The sequence below is a fragment of the Tachypleus tridentatus genome, chromosome 2, assembly GCF_004210375.1.
Source record: "Tachypleus tridentatus isolate NWPU-2018 chromosome 2, ASM421037v1, whole genome shotgun sequence".
In the NCBI taxonomy this organism is placed as follows: domain Eukaryota; kingdom Metazoa; phylum Arthropoda; class Merostomata; order Xiphosura; family Limulidae; genus Tachypleus; species Tachypleus tridentatus.
In genome coordinates this window covers 133,743,944-133,769,503 of record NC_134826.1, presented here as the reverse complement: position 1 = coordinate 133,769,503, position 25,560 = coordinate 133,743,944, and the positions used below count along the sequence as shown (strand labels likewise).

The following is a 25,560-nucleotide window of genomic DNA, read 5'->3' as shown; positions in this document are numbered from 1 at the left end:
ATTGAGAAATATTAGCAATTAACAGTAATACATTGAGAATGAATTTCCTAAGTAAACAGTTTGATACAGATAAATGTGTAAGTTAGAATTAGCTTCACATGCGCGTTAAACTATGGGATTTCTTTAGTGTTTGAAAATGGTTGTACACTCAAGAAAAATGGTGCAACTTACCAAAGACACATCTAAAGCTTACATCAGGGCAACTTTTTTTGCACTTCCTGGTAAAAATCATCTTGAAGGTAGAAAAGTATCGGTGTGATCTCTTCTCTGTTGTTAATTTATTGCTTATGTTAAAATAAAATCACATTCTATTTTTAATATTCATTTTGTAATCAAAACAAAAATAGTATTATGTTAAAATTTAAATCACAGTTTGAAATTATGTTGTTTGTAAATTAAAAGTTTACATTCAGAGTTTATATATAATCAATCAATTTTGGACATTACTGAAATACATTAAATATAATAACAAAAACAACAGAATGCCTTGTCATTAATTTTCAGTTAAGGTCTAATTTAGAAGTGAACTTGACATGTCGTTATCTTATAATAAATTTGATTAGGTTTTATAAACTGGAAGAAAAAAAGTTTCTTTCTCATAAAAGAAACATGTTTTACCTCAGCTCCTGGCGTGATGGAAGAACCTCACATGGAAGTGATAAATTCGTCTGCTGTTCGAATCAAGTGGTCACGTCCAGATCATCCAAATGGTCCAGTAAACTTCTACTTACTGAACTTAAAGTGGCAGTACAAAGAAAATGGATCCCGTTCAGAATTTTTTAATATACCAGGCCATGAGACTAGTGTTGTTATTCCACTTAATTGTTCAACACACTTGCACAGCTCAACAATTTCTTTCAGTATACAAGCAGTGAACTTGAAAAATAATACAAACCTCCTTGGTCCGAGTAGTCCTTCAACACAAACAAAGATGTGCTTTACTGACGGTGAAAAAGTTTTTCTAATTTATTTTCTTTCTGTCAATGCTATGTAATATTATAATAATAAAAATAATAAAAAAACTAGTAAATTATTGCACAAATCCTTTTACCATAGAATCAGCCAGAATGATCCAGTTAACTACTGTAAAGTTTAATATAACCTAGTCTAATTAAGTTGTATTGTTTTTTTATCTTTAATATTATTTTTATTAACAATATTAGTTTAAATGTTTAATATATTTTCATTTATTTATCATTATTCTGATTTTACTATATACTTTTCTATGGTATTATTTGCATTGTCAGTGTGGTATATAAATTTAGGATTAACCTAAATCTCCTGAACTGGTCACAAAACATGAAATAAATTGAGATTGTAAAGATATCATATAGTAAGGTCATTATACAAGTAAAAGTATAGTTGATTCTGTTCTTTTCTCCAAGTTTATCATAACTAAGTAGTGATGTACAGTTGCAGAAGTAAAGCTGTGAACGTAATGTGACCTACATAACATATAACTGCTATAAGCCCAACCAGGGCAAATATATCTACTTATGGATACAGGGAAAGAAGGCTGTTATTAAGATTGAGGGTTAGTTACCACTTCTTTTGTCATATTAGCCATCAGCCCAATGTGTTTAAATTCAGTGAAATAAATATTAAAAGGGTGTTGAAACCAGAAGTGAAATACTAGTAGACTTGATCTGAAATTGGCTTGTTTGATTTGACATTTATGTTAAACTGAAATCACCATACAAGGCTTCTTGTAAATGGTTTCTCAATGGACAACTGATCAATTGTGAAACATACTCTGAAGTTGATGGTATTCCAGTACTTTGAACACACACAAACTCCTTAAGATGCTGTGAAAGAATATTGTAAAGGCTTGGTGTTAGAGATAAGCTTTAACTCTGTCCACTTTTATTGTGTGCATTTTTTGCCAACTTGCATACTGTTACATAGAATAGATATTTTTCTCTCATTAGATAATTTTATGAGTGAATTAAATCAGATGGAGCTTAAATTGGACAGTAACATAATGTGTTATCTGCTATTCAATTATGTCCCTTTATTAATCAAAGTTTGATGAAAAAGTCAACTGTCACAATTCATACAACTTACAGCATGCACAAAGTTTCTCTAGGACTGAAAATGAAAACTGTGGTGGGAGAGGTAGGGGCTCATGTGTTATAATATTCCATATTTGTCATTCAGGATACTCTGTAAATGATTAGTCACTAGTTTGCTCTAATGGAGGCTGATTTGTACAAGTATCACCTGAATGTTTCATAAAAGGATTAATTCATACAATAAATAGGCTATAAATTTCATCATTGTGATATTTAAAATGGCAAAAGAGTAATCTTTTTGATTATTCTAATATAAAGAAATGAGAACTTTTATATTCACAAATGGCCTAAAATGCATCATAGTCACAAAACGCCTGGGCCTGGCATGGCCTAGCGCATTAAGACGTGAGCTTAATATTTCTTGTTATTATTAGTTTTTGCTGTTAGACCATTTAGTCCTCAGATAAATTTGTCATTAGCATATGTAAAATAAGAAGTTGATATCATTTCTATGCAAGTAGTCAAAAAAGAAAAATCAAGGTCACTGTTTGTTGGAATTTTTTTTGCTTGTGCCACGTATTTGACATTAACAGTTTAACATTTAAGTTGTAAAGCTAAATTTGCTGACAGATGTTTTGGTAAAAGATTAAAGCAAGTCCAGTGTAGACTTTGAACTTATACCAACTTTCTTTGCATTTTTCCTTCCTCTGAAGATTATTCTAAAACCTTTTTGCAGATTACATATGATTACAGATAGCCTATGTGCATATGTTAAATAAGTTAACTTTATTCACATTCTTTGGTCAGTTTAAAAGATGTTTAATTTATAAGGTCTCTATATCACACTCAAAAGTTCAACTTATTTTGTACAGGTATGCAAACTGCATTGATTATTGGCACAGCACTTGGTGGGATTATTGGCTTGGTAGTTTTGGTGGTAATCCTCTATTCTTTAGTTTGTTGGTAAGTCTTTTATAAGTCTTTTTTAATTACTAATTACTTTTTAATTTAGTTGGTATTGTCATGTGTTAATTATAATCAGTCCATGCTTCAAATTTGATAATAATTTCAATACACCAATGTAGAGGTATAAAAGTAGACATTAGTTGTGCTTGTTTTAGATTTATTTAAACATTTAAATCAATGAATAAAAGTTACCTAATTATATTTATGGCTTTCTCAAATAATTTTGTTGTAGAAGATGATGTAAGTGGTTACAAACTAGTGTGCATGGGATGACCTCGGAAGGGCCTCAGCTCATGTAAAAGTAGTAGAAATATTCTTTTAAAATTTTTCTGATATTGAGCACAACAGTAATTGCAGTTAAGATTTTATTCATTGTAATAAGTGATTACACAACACTGTTTATGCTTGAGATTATTTTAAAGAACAAATTGCAATGAAAGTAAGGTCCCTCAAAGAGGCTATAATTTAAACTTTTTGTGAAATCATTAGGCAGGGTCCTTAAGCTAAACAGTTTGAGAACTCAAAATAATAAAGCAGTTATTTCAATTGTTTTTTTATTTCACTGCAGATTGGGATTACAGGTTTTTTGTTATGAGTTACCAGTGTAAAACATTTAGACCTCAATGTTGGAATGATGTATCAAGTCTAGAGTGCCAATAGATGAGCTGAAATCATTATATTTGTGGCTTTAGTGATTTGTAATAATTTTTATTCCAAGAAACAAAATGTTCTTGCTTACTGTGTCTTTTTTTTTAAAACTCAGTAACCAGTGTTTAAAGTAATGCAACATAAATTTCATTTTAATTGTTATATGTTAAAATATTGTTTAATTCCTCTAAGGATGACAAAGAAGATAAATTTGATGAAACAGACCAAGGTTCAGCTACCAAATGGCCTAGATGCTCCAACCACAGTAAGTGTGTCAAACAATTATACTAATCATGATACATTTGCTTAAGTTCTAACTTGAAGCTTATCTTTGTAGTATTTTGTGTGTGTCTGTTTCAGTGGTCTTAAATGTGTTGACTATTTCATTTGTTTTATCTGTTGTTGTTTTTTGCACATTTTCTTAGAACTGCATTTCCATAGACTGATTTTGTTGTGGAATTAAAAGCCTTCGGACTTTTATTTCTTGTTGATAGTGACGTGTCCTAGTTACTTCCATTTACGAAACAAGTTGTATTCGTACATAATCTAACATAGTAGAGTCGGGAAAGGGAAATCTATATAGGACACATCAGATAGGTTGTTTGAGTATAAGATACAGTTTATAATAAAATATTTATAATGATGTTTATTTTACATCAGACTTGGTTTTATTTCTTCATAGAAAGGTGTAATTTGTATTATATCTTAGGGATACTTTACTGGATTTGGTAATATGAAGCAACACAAAGACAAAAAGAACAGTGATCTCATTATGAATTGGAATCTACCTATTGAGAGATTACTGTACAACAATAACAACATTAACACGTTTAGTGAGAAACGCAGATCAAAAAATTCTCACTACAGCAGCTCTTCCACTAATGAGGTATGGAACTTGAATGTTTTTAACATTTTATGGCTGTAAAGCATAAATCACTATATTTATGTATATATATCCTTATTTATAGACCATATATTTACACGCACTTGTTAATTTCATTTAACACGTTAACTGCCCACTATGAATATACTTGGAATGTTGGATGCGCAAGTATACTCCTAGAAAAAATTATGCTATTGTATAGTGAACAGAAAATGCTGGCATCCCAGATAAAGTAACAAACAATCTGCTGGCAGTTGTGAACATAAATCTGTGTAATAATCATGAGCAAGTTTGTATTGCATCATTATGTGGGCTATTGAAATTCATTAAAGTTGTCAAACACAATATCTTCACAATCACAGTTTAAAACAATTAAGACCAAAGAAGAGATGGTTACAACACAAGAATTAACTATTATTAGTGAAATAGGCTTATTGAACATGATCCATGGCATTTTTTGATAATGTCTGAATCAGCAAGCAATTGTTAATCAGTAAAACTTATCAAATTTTATGATGTTATTCTTTCAGCTTTTCATGAAAGAAACAATGTAGTATTATTGCCAGGAAAGTTGGCAACTGGGTGTAGTGTATGCTATAAACGAGTCAGCAGTCAATGTGTTCACCATTTCACAACAGTCTCGATATAATAAACACAAGTTCGTGTACACACACATATTAAGTACTTACACTATAACTTTTGACGCAGTGTGTGTATCATTACAGGTATGGTCGACTGTTAGTAAAAGTTATTAGTTTACAAAAAAATCGGATTATTGTAATGAAGTATTTTTGATAAAAAAAAATTGTTTGTGAAAATGTCTTGCCTGGTTTGTTACTATTCTGAATACAAAATTATTTTCCTATTATGGTTAAATAACTAAAACCTCCTAAATACATTTTAAAGGTTTGTTTTCAGTAAGACTATATTTTGTCTGCTATATTTCTACCGTAACTATGCGAGATCTGTCAATTTGACCAACCTCGTGAACATCATAAAAAAATTAGAAAATAAATATAAATTATGCTGTTTTTCATTCTAGGATGACTTAATTATAACATGAAAATAAAGTGGTTAGTCTAAGTAGGTTCAGTTTCATAATGTTACATATTTATTATTTTTATTATACTTAGCTTAAAATATACAACAGTAAATAAAGTAGTAAAGCAAACAATTATCTCTTCTAGCTCTAACTTTTGAACTTGGTTGCTGCTGGATGTAGGTTGCTAACTCCTTTAAAATTTTGCACTTGAAGGATATGAATCAAAATTTTTTTTTAGGTTTTATATATGTGTATATATATATACACATTTGAATAACCAAAAAAAATAATAAATTACAATATCTATACCTTAAGATTCTGTTATAACTTAGGAAGTACAGTAATTAAGCTATGTTTTGGTTGAAAAAAAAAAAAAATTATTCAGCCTAAAGAGACTACCTACCTCCTTGAAATCTTGGTTTGAAAGAGTGATGTAGCCTTATAGGAGATTAAAATGGCTGAGAAAGCCACTAGGGGGACATCCTAAGCTATCAATTGGTTATTCATATCATATATTGAAGTAAGTTTGTATAAGGGACTGTTTCCAAAAATGAAAAGACGTGAATGGGTCACTTTGTTTGATTCAGTACGTAATCCATATTTCAGCAAAATAAAAAGATATTATTTTACATTCTAGTTTATCAATATTGGAATTTGAATTCTTTATTGGTACGAAATTATATACTTAGTAATTTTACATGGCAAGCATCTAAGTCGAACCAGTGTTGCATTCAACATATCACATGACTCACAAAAATCAATATTTAGATGTGTTTTTCTTCAATATTTACTTTTAAATTAACAAAATTAACTTGTATATAATAACCTACAATTTGATGCCAAACATGTTTACATAATTCCTAAAATAGTATTTCAATAAATTTTGAATTCAAGTCAATAAACAGGATGACATGGCCTTTGATCCGTGATCCATCATGAAAAGGTTAATAAAAAAAGAAACATTTAAAATAAAAGTAATATGAAAATCTGTGATGTTCACCAAGTGTGACATGTTTCTCTGTCTTGCATGTGTGTATCATTGTAATGCAGATTTATCTTTGTTGTTAGTTATATGTGTACCAAAAGGGTAATTAGTTAATTCATTCACTAATTAATAGTACTTAACACCATGATATTATTTCCCTAGTATTATAACTTTGTTCTAAACAATCAAGTTATATGAATTTTTGTTTGTTTTTTTGCAAACTATAGGTACATGGAGATAACGTCTGCAAAATTAGAATGTTCATTCATGTTTCTTTGGATATAATTTTTAAATTACAAAATTAGAATATTCATTCATGTTTCTTTGGATATAATTTTTAAATTGCAAAATTAGTCATCCATTTCTGGTTAAATCCTATTTTTGTTTTTCATCTTACAGAATTGAGCAATGTGTTCAAAATATACCTTTAATAAAACAAAAAATCAAAATATTTTTGTCAGTCATTTATTGTAGTAATTTCATTTCAGCATTATTGTCAAATCTCTTAATTATTATAAGTGGAGTAGTAAGAATTGTACAAAACAAAACAATGTATGCATTTATTTGTATTGTTTAGTAAATAAATAAAAATAATAGGCAGCATATTTATTTCACAGTGAAAATGAAAGTACTTTTAAATTTAATTGTCGGAGTGAGATGTTGTATTATTAAACTGATACAAATCTGTGAAATTATAACTGTTGAAGTTGTATGTTCTTGTGATTAACAATCACATGAAAAAGTTTCATAACTACATCCATTTACTTGTCTTTACCAGTTAATTCAAAGGAAGATCTGGAGTACTAACATTGGAAGAAATCCTAGTGGGGACAGTAGTGGTTATGGGTCTACTGGCGGTCATGATAGCATCTCGTCTTCTTTCACGAACCGTACCCACCTTTCCTCTGAGTGCAACACAGAACTTCACCTGAGTGTTCCAGATACACCTGATACTGTCTTTTTGGATTGTAATCTTCTTGGAAGTGACCACTTCATTTATTCTCAATCAAAACTGGAGGTTCTGAAAGTAGATGAATTCCAGAACTTTGCTGATAATGAAGAAGAAAATAATCCATTGAACCAAGTGACAGATGCTCCTGATTCAAAGTCTTTACATCAGGATGATAGTCATTACAACTCCCAGCCTCTATTCACAAATAAGTTATCCAATAGTGAACCATCTGTTTTCGATATTGATGGACACGAGGCAGATATCAGCACAGAAGATCAAACACTTGCTCCATATTCCAGGTTTGGTTTAGCCAAAAGTATTTGTTTGTCATTAAATGCAAGTGCACTGCAAGAACATCCAGGAAATATGACTCCAAATGCAGGGTATTCCAAATTTGGAGTTCTTCATATTTTGAGATCATTTTCACAACATTCTCCAAAAAATAATGACAGTAATTTCACAGTTGGAATGGCTTTGGTCCCACAAGGTACATACCTAACATCACCACAGTTTTCCATAGAAAAAATGCCAACAAAAGGTTATGTCCTGACCAAACCAGTTTTTGAATCTCATTTATTAACTAGTATGAAACCCACCAACATAGCAACTACAAATTCTCTCCCCTTTAAAGATGCCTACTCTAAAGTTGGCTTGGCAAACCAGTTGCCAAAGCCTGGAGGGTATGTCAGTGTTTCTAATGCTATTAGAATGTTTAGGACATTTAATGAATCTGAGGACAACCACAGCTATTCCAAATTGAGTATAGACCCACACTTGGAGTCCTTGGAAGAAAGCAAGCAAGAATCTCTTCCACCTGCTCCTTCTAATGTAACTTTAAAGGATTCTAATTGCGATAACTTGGACGTAGATGTTATCGGTGGAACTTCCAGTGAGGTACGAGAACTAAAAAGTCCAATGATTTGAAAAAAGTAAAACAAAATATAGAATGTGATGCTGTTTTTAAAATAGTTTTTTTACCATTGATGAGTTTAGTTATTCTATCAGTTAAAATCAGATTATTAATAAATACAGCAAGTCCATCCCCAGAAGGACAAGTAAAAAGCCATTTCATAATCCGAGTACATTGGTACGTATAACTTGAAAATAAAAAGAGAAACAAAAATTTCAACATTGTCTTTCAGTTCTCCTGATGTTCGGATACAAGTTACAGGTTAAAGCATATTTCAGGTAGAATTGTGATAGTATATATAGTCATTATTCTAAACCACAAACAAATAAGAGTAGCTGAAAACCTAGAATAAGAGTTTTTACACACACACAAACATGGAATTTTTTTTTATACTGTGACTGTTTTGTTTTTTCATCAGACAATTCATTGTTGGAGCAGTTGTGTTATTCTAATAATGTCAAACAACAAACTTTTCTACTGTATGAGCTTCAGAACACAAAATGGCCAAACAAATTTCCTAATTTGTTATAAAAGGCCACAGCTGTACATGAGGTTCTGCATGTCCTGTGTTACTTTTATCAGGTATTTATGCTGCCACCAACTGTAAATTTGTGTGATATTTTTACACAGTTCCATGTGTTATAGTGTATCACTGGAAACCAGTTGAAGATAAAATTTTATATTCAAATGAATGAGAAGGGTAAAAATGTACATTAATGTTAATTTTTAGGATTAAATATTACATTAATAGCCACATAAAATTGCACTTGTATAATTTTATATTGAGAAGTACTGTAGTTTAAGCCTAGAATTTTTGGGAGAGTAGATAGGGCATTTTCTTTATGTTAAGAGCTGGATACACTGTTTACTAGAGAAATAATAAATAATGTTAAGATTGTGGCTGAGCAGTTTTAAGTTTGTAGAACTAAATTTTTGGATGCCTCATATAGGGTATGGTTATAGAAGTATGAACGTGTAAGGTGAACTTAATAGATATGTATTGCATATCATAAAAATGATTATATCTTTGCTCTAAAGGACAGAAGAATTGTGTTCATGTACAGTGATAAAGGCCCATCAAATCAAAATGTGTTTCATTGTGGTAATTTTTAGGACTTTATTTTTGTTATTATTATATGGTATAATTAACACATACTTTATAAATAATATATTGTATTTTTAAATCTGATCCACTGTTGCAGATGTATGAACAAAGCCATTAATTACAAACATGAAGTTAATTATAATGGTTTTGTAGGTTTTTATTAATCTGCTCAGGTGTTTAAGTTCATTAGGAATCTGTTTTTGGATAAAAATGTTTTTTTATTTCATTCCTGTGAATATTTCTTTAGGCTCAAATCATAATTCATAAACAACTTAAAAACTATTTGACTCTGTTTACAGTATCTCACAGATAAAACAAACTTAAAGTTTTGAAGTACTGTAATAAACATACCAGCTGTGCATTTTTATATTTTATAATTTTAATTTGCAAAATGGTGAAAGCTCACAAATGGTTATCATAAGTAAAATTGTCAGTAGTATTATAATTACATGTTATATAAAAACCCTTCATAATATCTGTGATAGCATATCCAGATCAAATCTTCAAAACATTCCATTGCATAAATCATATTTCATAATTTTGTTTTAATATAAAAATATACTGTTGTCCTGAAATGAAAATAATATTGTGTAATATTAACTGGATGAGCAAGAATACTTTGTGAATACACATCTGTAACTGGAGAAATATACATCTGTTACAATTTCAGATTTGAGGAGGTTATTTTTAGTCATGTTGAAAATCGTGGTGATAAGATGATAAAGAGCCAGTAACCATAAAGGGTCACCATTTTTGTTTTGTTTTTTGCCACTTGATAATCTAGGCATGATTGTTAATATTCAGACTATTTATATTAAATGTGTTGTTTTTTTTTATTGCTGGCTGCAAATACAACATTTATTAGAAAAAACATGATAAAAAGTGATCAGTTAGATTTTTCAGTGGCTCATTGCTCATCATTTCTATGCATCTATCAGAGAGAATCCACAAGACTAAAACTAAAAATAAAAGCTGCAAATATAAATGATGCTTTAATATTATTGTATTATATTTTCTTTTCTCTTCATTTCATCTTTCAAACTGTAATTATCGTCACAAATTTGGATCTGAATTTGATAATTATCAAAAAATATTAAATGTATTAGTGTTCATGTCAGATGATCAGTTATATTTACCTAAAGAAAAGGTTAGTTTCAAGACCTTACAAGAACATTTGTATATTTTATGAACTACTAAAAACTATAAGACAATTTTCTTATGCAAAAATGATGGAAAATGTTTTGTATTAAAAACAAGCAGTGCTAGTGTTTAATATTTAGTAGTATTTGTGTTACTTAGTATGAAATTGCACATAATAAATGTATTTACTACACATAAAATATAAAACAATAGTAATAACTTTCTGTAGGTGTCATCATATGTTGAACAACTATTTTATAAAATATACTGCTGAACATTTATATTTAATCTGACAAAACTTACCATTATAGCATCACTCTTTCATGTCACATTCTACCTCATTTGAGAGTTCACAAAATATAAATTGTTAATACCATGAAATTTTAATAGTAGAAATTTAATATCTCAATTGAAATTTTTGTTATTAGTAAATTAGTGTTTATGAGGTATAATATCAGTCTGTAGGTTTTCTTACAGATAAAGCTGTGTTTAGAGAGTATATAAATCAGAAAGTGTGGGTCTTCTAATGAACTATCTCAGTAATAGTTATTAGAACCTCTTAATGACAACCATGACATTAGGTATTAATAACATACGTAACAAAATATTAGAACTGTTGTCTCCTGTTTATTAACATAAACATTGAAACACTTTGTGGAAAGTTCACATATTTGCTCACTGGATGATGAATGCATCAAGGATGCATAATAACAGTGTTCTGCTTCCTCATTTTGATTGTTAAAAGTTGTACTATTCTCTCTTTCTTCAAAGAATAGTTAATATAATTGAATATTTTACAATTTCCAGTTGTAAACTTGAAAGTATGAAGACAGAAATGAAAGTAATAACCTTTCTAAGTAGCTCAGACATCAAACTGATGTTGAATATGTTAAAATTAAAGCTTTGTATATATTTTAATCCTTAATATGTACTGTAACTATTGGTAGGTGTCATATATATTTTAGTGAAATTAAATAGATACATTTAAATGAAGTTAAATAAGTAAACAATATCATGAGGAAGGATTGCATTAGAACAGAGTTTTGTTTTGGCTTTAAATATTATGGTTATAATATATAAAATACATATATATACTGGTAACGGTTTTAACTTCTTTTTATGCCAAATGCTGATGTAATTATGTACATTGAAAGTGAGGAAGGAAGGTAGAGGTTCTTTGTGAAACTAGCTTGTTAATTATATTTTTTGATATGGTAATATATCTATATAAATAGTGATGCTTGTCTTCACTGATAAAAGTAATAAATGTACAAATAAGTTTGGCACGTTATCATAGATGAATCATTTGGAAAGAATGTTAGATGGAAATGTAATATTGATTTAATTTGAAACTATAGTATATGGAAATGTTTTCACTGTGTTTTCAGTAATTCATGTGTATGGTGTCTATAAATGGTATTGAAAAGGATGAAAGCAGGTAATAATAGTCATATATAGACTTAATTTAATGAAAGATATGTCGAGTTAAAGAATCTTCAAGTCTAGTTATTAATCTCACATGATAAAATAGGTTTGAACATTTATGAAACTTGTATTATAAAATGTTAAACTGGTCAATGTAACTAAACATATGATAAAATGTCTGGTCTTGCATGATATTAATTTTTGACCAATAATTTGTCATAATTTTGTTACTTTGAAATGATGTCTCTGTCACCACTAGTGAAAATGTGAAATGACTGCTAGGGGGACAGATGATCTTATTTGTTTATATTGACAGAGTATTATAAGCAGTATTCAAAATGTTGATTTTTACCAACTTGTAGAAAATTATAGGCCTTTGTCTGATTCACATTTTTGTGAATTTATGCAAACTATGTTTCTTGCTTAGAAGAAATAATTCTTAAGGTATTAATATATTGAACATGGAAAAGCTTTCAAACATAAGTTAGTAAGGGAAACAATCTTGAATGACTAATTTCACCAAATGAAATATAAAATTAGATGTAAATAAGTCACAAAAAGATTGATTCATTATGTCATGAGAACCTACTGGCTTTAAAGAAAATAACTATTCTTGGTTGTTTTCTTATAGACTAAATTTACATAACAGTTGCTTCTTTAATCTCTTATTCCTTGACCATTCAAGAAGTTACTGTTACCTTTCATTCCCTTCAGTGGGTGCTTGGGGTCTTCTTTTTTTTTTTGCATGTAATGAGTCATAAACCTCATTTAGCATATTCTTGTGTACAGCTATTTATTTTCATTTTCATCTTTACAAATTTATTTTTTATATATATCTCAGATATCTACTCTAGCTCTTAATTAATACTTTAAAGTCTGTGAAAATTAAGAATGCAACATAATATTGTAGTTAAATTTTAAACAAACTTGGTATGTTCCATCCCATCCAAATATGTTTTGTCCAAACTTCTATCAAATCATTGAAAAAACCAAGATATAATTTATTGCTGTTTTTCTTGTCATTTGGACACATTCACTTAATTTTTTTTCAGAATATGTGCAAATCCAGTAATTGTTATTTTTCCTCTATATCATCTTTAAAACTCAAACATTTTGTATGCTGTATTTAAATTTATGATATGATAAAGTCATAAAAGCTATATTTGAATTCAGTATATTTTCATGTAATAAATTTTAAAACTTTTTTATAAACATCATTGCCAATCTATTAATTTCTAACTTCAAATTTTAGGAAGATGTCTGTTTTTATACATGTAATTAAAACTTAACGTGATTTGATAGCTTTATATTTTCTATCTGCCCTTTGTTAATATCACAACACTGATTATACAGGGTGTTTGAAAAGTCACTGTGCAGTTTTGTAATCATATTTTATTCAGTCTATTTCAAGCCAGCAACTGATAGTGGTGTTTAGAAACAAAATAAGAAGGATCCAGGCCTGTATTGATGCCAACTGGGGTCACTTTCAGCATTGTTTATAATTGTCATTCATATTTACCTCCTGTATTCAGAATTGAAACATAATAAATATATAAGTGCATAGTGACTTTCTGAACACCCTGTATATTGTGATATTAACAGAGGGCAGATATCACAACATTGATTATATATAGATGAAAAATTATTTCAAGGCTATGATAAATGATAAATATACTGCTATTACTTTTCATGATTCCTTTTGGTGCTTGAAATAACCAAGTAGTTTCACATATAAAAAATTATATGGTAACTAAATTGTAAACCAAAACTGTAAGTATTAATTGTATAACATTTGACAAATTTTTCTACATATTTTTCTCTACTTTTTTATAAAATCCCCAACATTCATGCCTTTTAAAGTTCAAGTACAAATTATATTTCTAAAAATGTAAGTTATTAAAGATGTTACTTGAAAATGTGTCTTAAAATATTATATGTTTTATCATTTAAGTTTTTAATTTCTAAACAGTTAACTTAGAATTGGACATCTTAATGAACAAACTGTAAATCTTTATATCTTAATGTTAAAAATTTGACAGCACACAAATTAGTAAAGTATGTTATTAAAACAATCCATTTCTCTGATCTTTTCTAACTGAAAAATTATATACAAGCCCAGACAGTCACAACTGAACTTACAATGTAATGAAGATAACATTATTAAAGATGTTGGAATATCAGTTGGTTAGATTGTACAATTTAATAGCTAGCATACATCAAGTTTTGTGAATACACAATGATATAGTTTGATACTTGTTAAGCAATAGCACATATTGTACTTCTTGCATATAGTTGTTATAGTACGTATTACACTATTAGATTAACCACTGTTGTTGTTTTTTATAGTTGTGCAGATAAATGAGTGGAAAATACAAGGTTTTCTGTTTGTACATTTAATATTTGACTGTAAATTACAATTGTTATTGTTCATTTAAAGTTGTAAATGGGGACCATGTAACTTTGGTTTCTTATTAGATCTACTGAGGTTCTGTTTTATACTAATAATAATGTAACTTTGGTTTCTTATTAGATCTACTGAGGTTCTGTTTTATACTAATAATAATGTAACTTTGGTTTCTTATTAGATCTACTGAGGTTCTGTTTTATACTAATAATAATGTAACTTTGGTTTCTTATTAGATCTACTGAGGTTCTGTTTTATACTAATAATAATGTAACTTTGGTTTCTTATTAGATCTACTGAGGTTCTGTTTTATACTAATAATAATGTAACTTTGGTTTCTTATTAGATCTACTGAGGTTCTGTTTTATACTAATAATAATGTAACTTTGGTTTCTTATTAGATCTACTGAGGTTCTGTTTTATACTAATAATAATGTAACTTTGGTTTCTTATTAGATCTACTGAGGTTCTGTTTTATACTAATAATAATGTAACTTTGGTTTCTTATTAGATCTACTGAGGTTCTGTTTTATACTAATAATAATGTAACTTTGGTTTCTTATTAGATCTACTGAGGTTCTGTTTTATACTAATAATAATGTAACTTTGGTTTCTTATTAGATCTACTGAGGTTCTGTTTTATACTAATAATAATGTAACTTTGGTTTCTTATTAGATCTACTGAGGTTCTGTTTTATACTAATAATAATGTAACTTTGGTTTCTTATTAGATCTACTGAGGTTCTGTTTTATACTAATAATAATGTAACTTTGGTTTCTTATTAGATCTACTGAGGTTCTGTTTTATACTAATAATAATGTAACTTTGGTTTCTTATTAGATCTACTGAGGTTCTGTTTTATACTAATAATAATGTAACTTTGGTTTCTTATTAGATCTACTGAGGTTCTGTTTTATACTAATAATAATGTAACTTTGGTTTCTTATTAGATCTACTGAGGTTCTGTTTTATACTAATAATAATGTAACTTTGGTTTCTTATTAGATCTACTGAGGTTCTGTTTTATACTAATAATAATGTAACTTTGGTTTCTTATTAGATCTACTGAGGTTCTGTTTTATACTAATAATAATGTAACTTTGGTTTCTTATTAGATCTACTGAGGTTCTGTTTTATACTAATAATAATGAATGACATAGAACTCCTCGTAAATCTCAACTTATTCTGTAAAATGTTATTTTCACATTTCTCCGTGGTTTTGATGTTGTTCATCATGACATAAAAAGTAATGACTGTTTTAATACTTTTGCCATACTAGAATCGGATTGAATACTGCATTACTTCAGTTTATGAAACATGATTGTAGTGAGCAAAATATTACCATAACAGCTAAGTATAAAAGCATTTATTATCAAAGCACTGAGTTAACAGTATTTAACATAATATAATCAAAACCATTAGCATCTGGTGGTTGAGATGCTTGACTCACATTCTAAGGGTTTCACGTTTGAATCCTCTCGCTAAATCTGCTTGTCCTGTATAGTTGCTTACTGAGTCAGCCATCTTAATGCAAATACTCGTTGCTTACAAAAATACCATTGACCTCCACATTAGATGGGATTACAGTCAAATGGGGGAATAAAACAATTACCTGTGTTGCAATAATATATGGAACATTAAACGTTCATGAATAGGATACGTACCATATAAAGATATGTATTTTATTTGTTTTTCAATTTTGTTTAATGAGAATTTAAATAAAATGTGACATCATTACACAACAAAGTTTATTCTAACCATTAGTACAAAACTAATTTAAATATTAATCTTATTGTTGATGCATAAAGCCCATACACTTCAATTCGTGTTGCAATATACATGTACAGTCATAACAAACTGATGAAGTAATGTAAGAGCCTTCTTGGATATAACATTTACTATAATAAAAAGCACAGAGACTATCTCAGGGTCCAAACTTGTTAGCTGTATTTATAGTTTTATGTAAACATCTACTTGCTGGTATTTAAGGAACAGAAATTATCAGCTTTAAACACAGTATGATAGTGAACTAAAAATATTTAGTTCTGATAATTTATTGTTTAATACATCTTACTCCAGCTTGTAATGTTTAATATACCTGTTTAAAAGTGGTTGTTTTGTGACTGTTTATTAGCCTTGCAACAATGAAAAGCTTATTTGGATTTTCAGATATTAAAAGTGGGTGGCATTGATTTGATAAAAATTGCTGATATAGGTACATATGTGTGATCTCTTTTTATTGGTAGAATAGGTTTTTGTATCACTAGAAACTTTTTTTACTTGTACAATGTACTGTTGTCTTGTACATTTTGTTATTAAAATCATGAGTGTCAAGTACTATACATTTGTTAAATTTGTAAATATGTGTAATTCCCAAGTATAAAAATGTGCTTATGTGTTACAAGTGCCAAAACAGAGGCTTGTTTTTGACTGCACTATTATTTTGTTTCAGATCACACAAGTAATACGTAGTTTAACAGATGTCGAAGGTATTCATTTTTTATTTTTTTCAACAAAAGAATGTGCCATTTTTTGTTGTTGTTATAAAATGCACAAACTTATGATGTTTTCACTGTGTAAAAGTTCACTTTATGGAACCCAAAATGTTAAATTTTGGGAAAATTTTTTTTTTCATAATATTGATAATTTTACATTTAGTTTAAATTGTTTTGTGCATTTTCTATTTTGGGTCCTATGTTATGTATTTTTAAGGTGGCATAAAATGTAAAATAATAGGGTAGTATGTGCATAATTATTAAATATCAAAGTCTAATTAAGAGAGTTATTGATCTATGACTTATTTTTTTTATTAGTGCATACAAGTGGAAATAAGTGGTTTATACATATCTCATATGTTAAGAAGAAAATATATTGACAGATTTGGTTGTGATAATAAAGATTGAACTATGAAAATTAGCTCTAGAAGTGTTTTATTCTGTCGTATTTTGGATTGATAACAATCTATTACTGGAGCTATTATAGTGCTATTCCTGAAGTAATAATACATGTTAAATATCAAAGAGCTTGGTTTGAACTTGATGTTAAATTTCTTTTTCATAAATTTTATCAGAGAAAGTGTGTAAAATATGGTCTTAAAATACTTTCATATGTTTTGGAAACTGTTCAGAATTTGTATATAGTATTCTGCTTACTTTTGAAACAGTCACTGAATGAGTACTTTTCACTTTCATCTGAAATCTACATTTCCAAATCTCTTTTTTCCAAAACATGCTCATTTTACACATATACATTCATAATTAATCCTTGTTTATAGTAAATTGTACATATTCAAAGTTTCTCTGTCAGAGTGAATTTTCTCAGTATCTAAATGAATTTAGGAAATGTACTGATGGATATAAATAAAAGCACCTTCTAAACTTGTGTTGTTTGTAAAAATTTCAATATTTAATAAATTACCCTTGAAAGCACACAGCTGTACGTGAAATATATATGCAAAAATGGCTCGTTTGGGTTGAGAAAATATTTTACGTAGAAGAGCGAACAACGTTTCGACCTTCTTCGGTCATCGTCAGGTTCACAAAGAAAGAAAGAGGTAACTAACCGGAAGCTGACCACATGTTTGGAAGAGGTTGTGTAACTGAGTGTCGGAATGCAGAGGACGGTGTTAGACGTTTGAATATATAATTTTATATTTATTTTATTATATTTAATATAGTTATAAAGGCGTTCCTTTATATTGGTTTATTTTGGATTTAAGTTGTTGTATAAGTAAGGCTTCTTTAATTTTGCATTTGTTTGTTTCTCTATTTAATATTTGAGTGTTTTCTATGGTTATGTTGTGTTTATTTGACTTGCAGTGTTTGAAAACGTGTGAAGGTGACTTTTTATGTTCTTTGAATCTGGTTTCCATTTTTCTACTTGTTTCTCCAATATAGAAGTCGTGGCAGTTGTCACATTGTATTTTATAAATAATGTTAGTGTGGTGTTTGTCAGTGTAGTTTTTACATAGTATAGACCTCAGTTTTGTGCCTGGTTTTTGAATCAATTTGGTATTAACTGGAATGTCATATTTTGTTACTAATTTTTTTTTTTTTTTTTCAAATGTTGGTTATATTTCTGCTGATGTCGGGAATATATGGTATGCAGCAGTATATGGTTTCATGAGTTTTTGATTTGTGAGATGTATTTACTTTTGTTGGTTGATTTTGCTTTCTGTCCAGGTGTGTGCGTATAATGTTTTCTACGGTTTGTGGAGGAAACTTATCGATGTTGATGAAATGTTGTTTTATTTTGTCTAATTCATCTTTAATTTTATCTGGTGAGCATAGTTTTATGGCTGTGTTTATTTGGTTTCTTAGTATGTTGAGTTTTTGTTTTGTTTCATGTGCCGAGTCCCATGGAATGTATAGTCCAGTATGGGTTATTTAACAGTAACAAAATATGACATTCCAGTTAATACCAAATTTATTCAAAAACCAGGCTCAAAACTGAGGTCTATATTATGTAAAAACTACACTGGCAAACACCACACTAACATTATTTATAAAATACAATGTCACAACTGCCACAACTTCTATATTGGAGAAACAAGTAGAAAAATGGAAACCAGGTTCAAAGAACATAAAAAGTCACCTTTACACGTTTTCAAACACCGCAAATCAAATAAACACAACATAAACAAATGCAAAATTAAAGAAGCCTTACTTATTCAACAACTTAAACCCAAAATAAACCAATATAAAGAAATGCCTTTATACCTATATTAAATATAATAATATAAATAATATAAAATTATATATTCAAACATCTAACACCGCCCTCTACATTCCAACACTCAGTTACACAACCTCTTCCAAACATGTGGTCAGCTTCCGGTCAGTTACCTCTTTCTTTCTTTGTGAACCTGACGATGACCGAAGAAGGTCGAGACCTTGTTCGCTCTTTTACGTAAAATATTTTCTCAACCCAAACGAGCCATTTTTGCATATATATTTCTCTATAAGTGGGTTTTCTCGACATCACTAGTTGTATATGAATAACAAGTGTGATATAAATGGAGTTAAAATGTTTTCTTCCAGATAATCTAATATCAAGATGAAAAGAGAAAGAATAAGCCTGTATATCTTTCTGTAACATGAATGATGATACCTGACACTGATTGGTTTCAACAGAATTTAACTATTCTTCATGGGGGTCATTAAAATAATTTCAGCTAGTTTGTGATAAAATATATATATATATACTGATTGAATATTAAAGTATGGTAATTAACACACAGCAGTATCATATTAACCTTTTGCCCAGCATGGCCAAGTGGGTTAAAGCATTCGACTTGTAATCTGAAGGTCACGGGTTCTAATCCACATTGCATCAAACATGCTCGCTCTTTCAGCTGTGGGGGCATTATAATGCGATAGTCAATCCCACTATTCATTGGTAAAAGAGTAGCTCAAGAGTTGGCAGTGGATAGTGATGACTAGCTGCCTTCCCTCTAGTCTTACACTGCTAAATTAGGGAAGACCAGCACAGATAGCCCTCGAGTAGCTTTGCACAAAAGTCAAAACAAACAAACATATTAACCTTACTATACAATTAGGTGTGGGGGTCCACGTACCAACATTCATAAATCTTGGAGTAGTACTTCAACTTTACAAATTTCTAGGTATTGTCAAGCATGTAAGCAACCAACAGAACCTTGAAGCAGCATTTTGAGTGAACTGTTCCACCTGTGAATATTTTTCTTGCAGTTCCTATAACTTTAGTGTTTTCAGCTTCTTAACATGCCATTAATTTTATTATAAAATGTGTGGGCTGAGACTGTACTAAAAAATAACCTTTACATGACATTTAACTGTCAAAAATATATATGCAATAAAAATCTTTTAGTTTTACTATATCCAGCACAAGGTAAGAATATACCATTATTCAAAAGAAGCCAAAATAAGACTTAGTGAAAACAGTAGGGCTACAAAAACTGTCTTCCTGAATAGGAAAAAGTATGTTGCATCTGAATTTAATTCTCAAGTATACTTTGAAAGAAGCTAGTATTTCACAGGTAGTATGAACAGTGTCATATTATATGGTTCAAGTCCTACTACATGTACTACAAATATATATATATTTATGTGTAAAAGATAAAAATTCCACAGTTTTGTTTATTGAATAATGGGTAGTTACTTTACAGAGGGTACAAAGTTGTTACAATCACCTTGTAGCTTTACACATTGACTATCTTCACAGACATGTACGTTGTAAACTTAAAATAAATTTGTAAAGAAAGTTTTGTATCATAGTTCTTTTTTTATCTTGTTTATGCAAATTTTAAACAACAATTAATTGTTTACTGAACACAAGGTACTTTGTTTCTGCATATATATTTGTAAAACAACTGATTAATGCATGAAAACAGGTATTTAAAATAATACCATTAATGTCATTTTACTGTATTCAGTATAATATGCTATTGACTAATGTATCAGTAATAACAATAAATCCAGTTTTTCTAGTTTAATAGTTTTATTAAAAACTATGGTACAACAGAAATGAGTTTCTTTTTGCATACTACAAAAACATTGCTGATCTTAATACAGTAATATCAATAAATGTTTTTGCTTTGTAATCTATAGAACATAAAGCCTCTTTCTAGTTTCTATTTTTTTTATGTTAAGTTAATAAATAGACTAAAAATTCGAGATTTTTTTAATAGGACTCCACATTTTATCATTTCATATTTTTGCAGTTTGACTAGCCTCTTAGAATGAGCTTTGGAACTTTTCAATTTACATTCTCTAGCACTTCCACTTTCTCAGTCTTTCCATTATGCTCATACATCAAACTACAAGTTAGTGTTATCCACAATGCTAATAAAGCAATAAATGATAAAGTAAATCTCAGAGCCTTAAACCAAGGAGGATAACCATACATGGTGGTATCCAGGTATGCAGCTAAGCCTAATCCACCTATCACGGTGAGTGTGTTTAGATAATCTGGAAGCAACAGTCCTACCCATGCAATCAAAGAGGGCAAAATGCTATAACCAAGACACTGCCAATCTGGCTTAACAACACTTTCTTCAGGTAGAGTTACGCCCCATCGAACTCCACCTAAAAACGATAATATTACTGCTCCATATGCCAGTTGAGCAAAAGCTAATGAAGGTATGTAAACCCCTGATGAGATTATATAAAAAGGTGGTACAAGGAACGGAATAAGGCCTAAAAACCCATAAGTCAGTGCTGCAGCAGGAGAGGCTTTGAGGTGGCGAAGATTAGAAATTATTTGCAAAGCTTTGGTTTTATGATCTTCTTTCAAGTTCTGAACTGGAGAAGTACATACTAGCCGAGCAGAAAGAAGAAAACTATTCTGACCAGCTTTATGTGTAGTCTTATCAGAATAATCCAATATTAAAGGTGAAACTGTACTTTTAATACTGCTTCGTGGGTAATAATGCTGGCAAAGGAAAGGGACTGGTAGAGTCACAGTTGACAATTTTTTTGTGCAAAGATACAGTGGAGGTCTCATCTGTAGGAGATTTAACTTCCTAAAACAGTGAAATGCCATATTCACTGATGAGAGCTGGGGTGTTTTCAAATTTCAACTGGTACTTTGATTCTAAAGAAAAGAAATGTAATATGATTTTTTTTTATTTTTCATATAAGGAACATATTTTCTAGGTAACAGGAATGTAAACAAAACATCAAATAACATTTGTAGCAAAAGTTAAAGAATTGTGTCATGGACTGTACTAAAAATAATTACATTAAGACTTTCAAATGTGTTCCTCATTTTTCATTACAGTGGATATCACGTTACTTGTTATAGTTTTTTATTAATGCATAATAAACCTTGAGACAGTGAATACACTTAAAAAACATTGTAAACAATAACAGTAATGTTTGTTAACTTTCTACAGGTTCAATAAAATAAATGAGAACTCACAAAGAGTTTCTTTTACGCAATGATATGACACATCAAATGGCTATTGAACAAGTTTCCATTGTTATTAGTTGTAACAAATACTTAAACTCACATAAAAGAAAGCTGTTAAATAAAAGCTCTACTAGGTAAGTTACTATAAAAATGTCTAGAACTAAGTGATAAAGAAATTATTTCATATTAAGACAATCAACAGAAAATACATTTGAACATAATTTTCAGTCTCTATATTAAGTTAATTACTTTTATTTCTTAAGTTTTTTGTGTTTTTTTATATAAGATACAGTTAACAAAGGGCCATTTGGTCCTTCAAGCTGTCCTTTCAAACCCATCTGTACGGAATCTGCAGTTTTTCCACTTACACACCTGTAAAGCAATAATACCACTTCTAGCAACTCATTCAATAGGTTAATCATCCTGTTAGAAAAATAAAACTGTCTTAACTGGAATCTAATCTCTTTTTCCTAAATCTTAAACATGTGCTCTCACCCTATTGCTTTCAGGGTACAGTATAAAAAAACGTCCTTTGTGCAAGTGATATCCTCGTGAACTTTAAGTTGAATAATGTCACTCCTTATTCTCTCTCGAGAAAATACATTTAAAGATCTTATTATATCCATGTAAAATAACCCATCCCAGAAATCAACTAAAAACCTTCCTCTGAGCCTTTCCCAGTGATATCCTTTGTTACATCAGGACTTCAAATCTCTGCACAATATTCAAGTACCTTAGTATGGCCTAAATCAATATAAAAAAAAAAAAAATTCTATACAGAGATAAATATCTCTCGTCTTGTAATCAGTGTTTCTAAATAAACCCTAAAATACTATATACCCTGTACTATGAGCTATTTAACATTATTTTAATGGTTAGAATGACTAGTCCATCGCTATGCCTGATTCATTTCTTCAGTCAAACTATTAAGTGAACTTCAATCCATGATAAATGTGTGATCCAACTGTAACCCAAATGGATTAATTACTTTGCTAATACTGTGGTACAAATTAAGGTCATTTTAATCAGACTTTCCAAAAACTCCAAGTAACAGTTAGAAATACTCAAAAGCTGTCATAAGCGATCTTTACAAATTAAACACTAATATCATTAATGTTAATAATAACCAAAGACCCAAGAAATGATTCCCAAAGCACTTCTCCAGTAAAAAACACAAACAAATTCAGTTTGATTGAATTCTACTTAATAGTAACCTTTGAGAGTTCAGTTCCCATGTTAAAATTTTACTTATCTTTAATATATTTAAATATTTTCTTGTAAGTTTTTAAGTTATTATCCAATTGTTTCTCATAAACTCTTTTGTAGTGGTTTGCCAGTGGTTCTGAATGATGATGTTAATTCATGTAAAATACATAATTGATGTTGAAAATAAATATTTTGTAACAAATCCTTATTATAATTCTGGCTTGGAGATAACTTAAATAAAATTTATGATAATTACAACTTATTTACTTAATTCAGTTCACATCACAACAGTAGTTTACACAAGTGATGATATAAATAGCATCTAGACCACTATTAATTCTGTTGTAGCCCAGCCAGCCCAATGAGTTTTAGTGCTGGGTTAAAGGCATCATCAAACACTATGCATTGGATGTAATGTGGTTAAAGTTTTCTTCAAATTGTGCCATTTATATCTTAAGGTTTGATTTTCCCTCTTATCCTTTTTAAGAACATTTGCTGTGTCCACTGTGGAGAATCAAACTCAAAGGTTTTAGTGCTCACAGTCCATAACCTTATTGCTGTCCCTATTACCCTTTTCCGCTTTTTAAGAACAAGCCCTGTCTGTCTTGAATTACAAGCAGTTTATTTATATGTGCAACATCTCTTAACACATTATCCCAATTCACTAATATTAGTGATAAATTTTGTCTCATAGCTTCATATTTGGCTTTCTGTAAGGCAGAAATCAAAGTGTCACACCAGACAACCACCTGGTTGACTATGATCATTTGGTATAATAGTCCAAATATTGGGATTGGTACCTTTTAAGCAATTGAGGCTTACTGCCATAGCATTTGGTGTCTGTAGAATCACACCATCAGAAACTTGGTTTCAATACCAGTGGTGGTAGAGCACTATGTAGCTTTGTGCTTAATTCCAAACAAACTCAGTACAATATTTGAGTTACATTATAAAAAAATCACTTTGAATCACTTCAAGAAATCTCTTTTCCTCACTATTTCTAAAACTGGTCTTTCAGCACTGATCTCATTATACAATGTCTCACTGGGCTCATCTATATTTGATCAAGTGGCCTATAACAACTGCCAATTAATTTTACACCCTTAAAACAGACTCTTTGTAACCCTTTCCAGGATTCATGTAGGACAACGGGGCCCTTAGCCTATTTTTTGGTATCTTATTAATTTAATCTACACATGTCTAGCCCCGGTTTTGTAAGTATTCATTGATCCTTCTCGTTCAAATTTATCGTCAACCGCATCTGAAAGTAATCAGTTTCACAGATTGACCACCTTGTTCAAAAATTAAATTACATTAAACTTTTATCCTGCAAAATTTGATATCTATATACCCTAGTCCTATCATGTGTTACTATTAATGATGTATAAAAGTCTCGGAAAAGATAAAGCATTAATCCTACACATACACTTTATAAACACTTCAATCGATTCCCCTATAAACCCCTTTTCTCGAGAAATAATTATTTTAAGTATCTCATCATATAATATTCCCTCTACCACAAGAATATAATCATTGTAACCCTTCTTTAAACCCAGTATATTCCCGAGTTTAATGTAAGGAAGAGAAGTAAAAATAACATTCCAAATGAGGTCTAACTGTTTAACGAAGGACTTGTACAAAGGAAACGATAACCTGTTTCATTCCATAATATCGGATATTCGTGTAATACAATTTCAAGTTTAACCAAGATACTTAGCTATCAATACTTTGATAACAATAACTTACAACAGATATAAACACCGATTCCTTATATACCGTATCGCCAGATTCAAAACAATCAACAGACACTCCCCATATGTTAATCACAATAGTTACAATGCAAGTTTCTCACCTCCTCTCAAGTTACAAAGATAAGGATGAAAAATGTAGCGCCCTCTGTTAATAATACTAAAAGTTTGATGTCGTTGTTTCTCACTTGGTTTGGAATGGGGATGGGAGAACCCTATACGAGTGCTTCGGATTTTGTAGAT

At 29.8% G+C, this 25,560-nt stretch overlaps 2 protein-coding genes across 8 annotated transcripts in view; one reads left to right on the top strand and one right to left on the bottom strand.

The window, feature by feature from the left end:
* Positions 1-17,854, top strand: part of LOC143245156 (cytokine receptor-like) — a 65,259-nt gene extending 47,405 nt beyond the window's left edge. For all 6 annotated transcript variants that reach the window (XM_076491149.1, XM_076491145.1, XM_076491146.1 and 3 more), the window contains exons 14-18: positions 624-947; positions 2,885-2,975; positions 3,819-3,891; positions 4,336-4,512; positions 7,315-17,854. In XM_076491149.1, coding sequence (XP_076347264.1) covers positions 624-947; positions 2,885-2,975; positions 3,819-3,891; positions 4,336-4,512; positions 7,315-8,412 — 1,763 coding nt within the window. In that variant the 3' untranslated portion in view covers positions 8,413-17,854. The remainder of the gene's footprint in view (positions 1-623; positions 948-2,884; positions 2,976-3,818; positions 3,892-4,335; positions 4,513-7,314) is intronic.
* A 3,077-nt stretch (positions 17,855-20,931) lies between these two features.
* LOC143245157 (transmembrane protein 69-like) lies at positions 20,932-25,560 on the bottom strand. 2 transcript variants are annotated; one of them, XM_076491151.1, is made up of 2 exons: positions 25,422-25,560; positions 20,932-22,045 (listed from the first exon to the last, which is right to left on the bottom strand). In XM_076491151.1, the coding sequence occupies exon 2, from the start codon at positions 21,992-21,994 to the stop codon at positions 21,209-21,211; it is 786 nt and encodes a 261-aa protein (XP_076347266.1). In that variant the 5' UTR covers positions 21,995-22,045; positions 25,422-25,560; the 3' UTR covers positions 20,932-21,208. The 2 variants fall into 2 exon arrangements, with proteins under 2 accessions (XP_076347266.1, XP_076347265.1); XM_076491150.1 differs by having other exon boundaries at positions 25,316-25,470.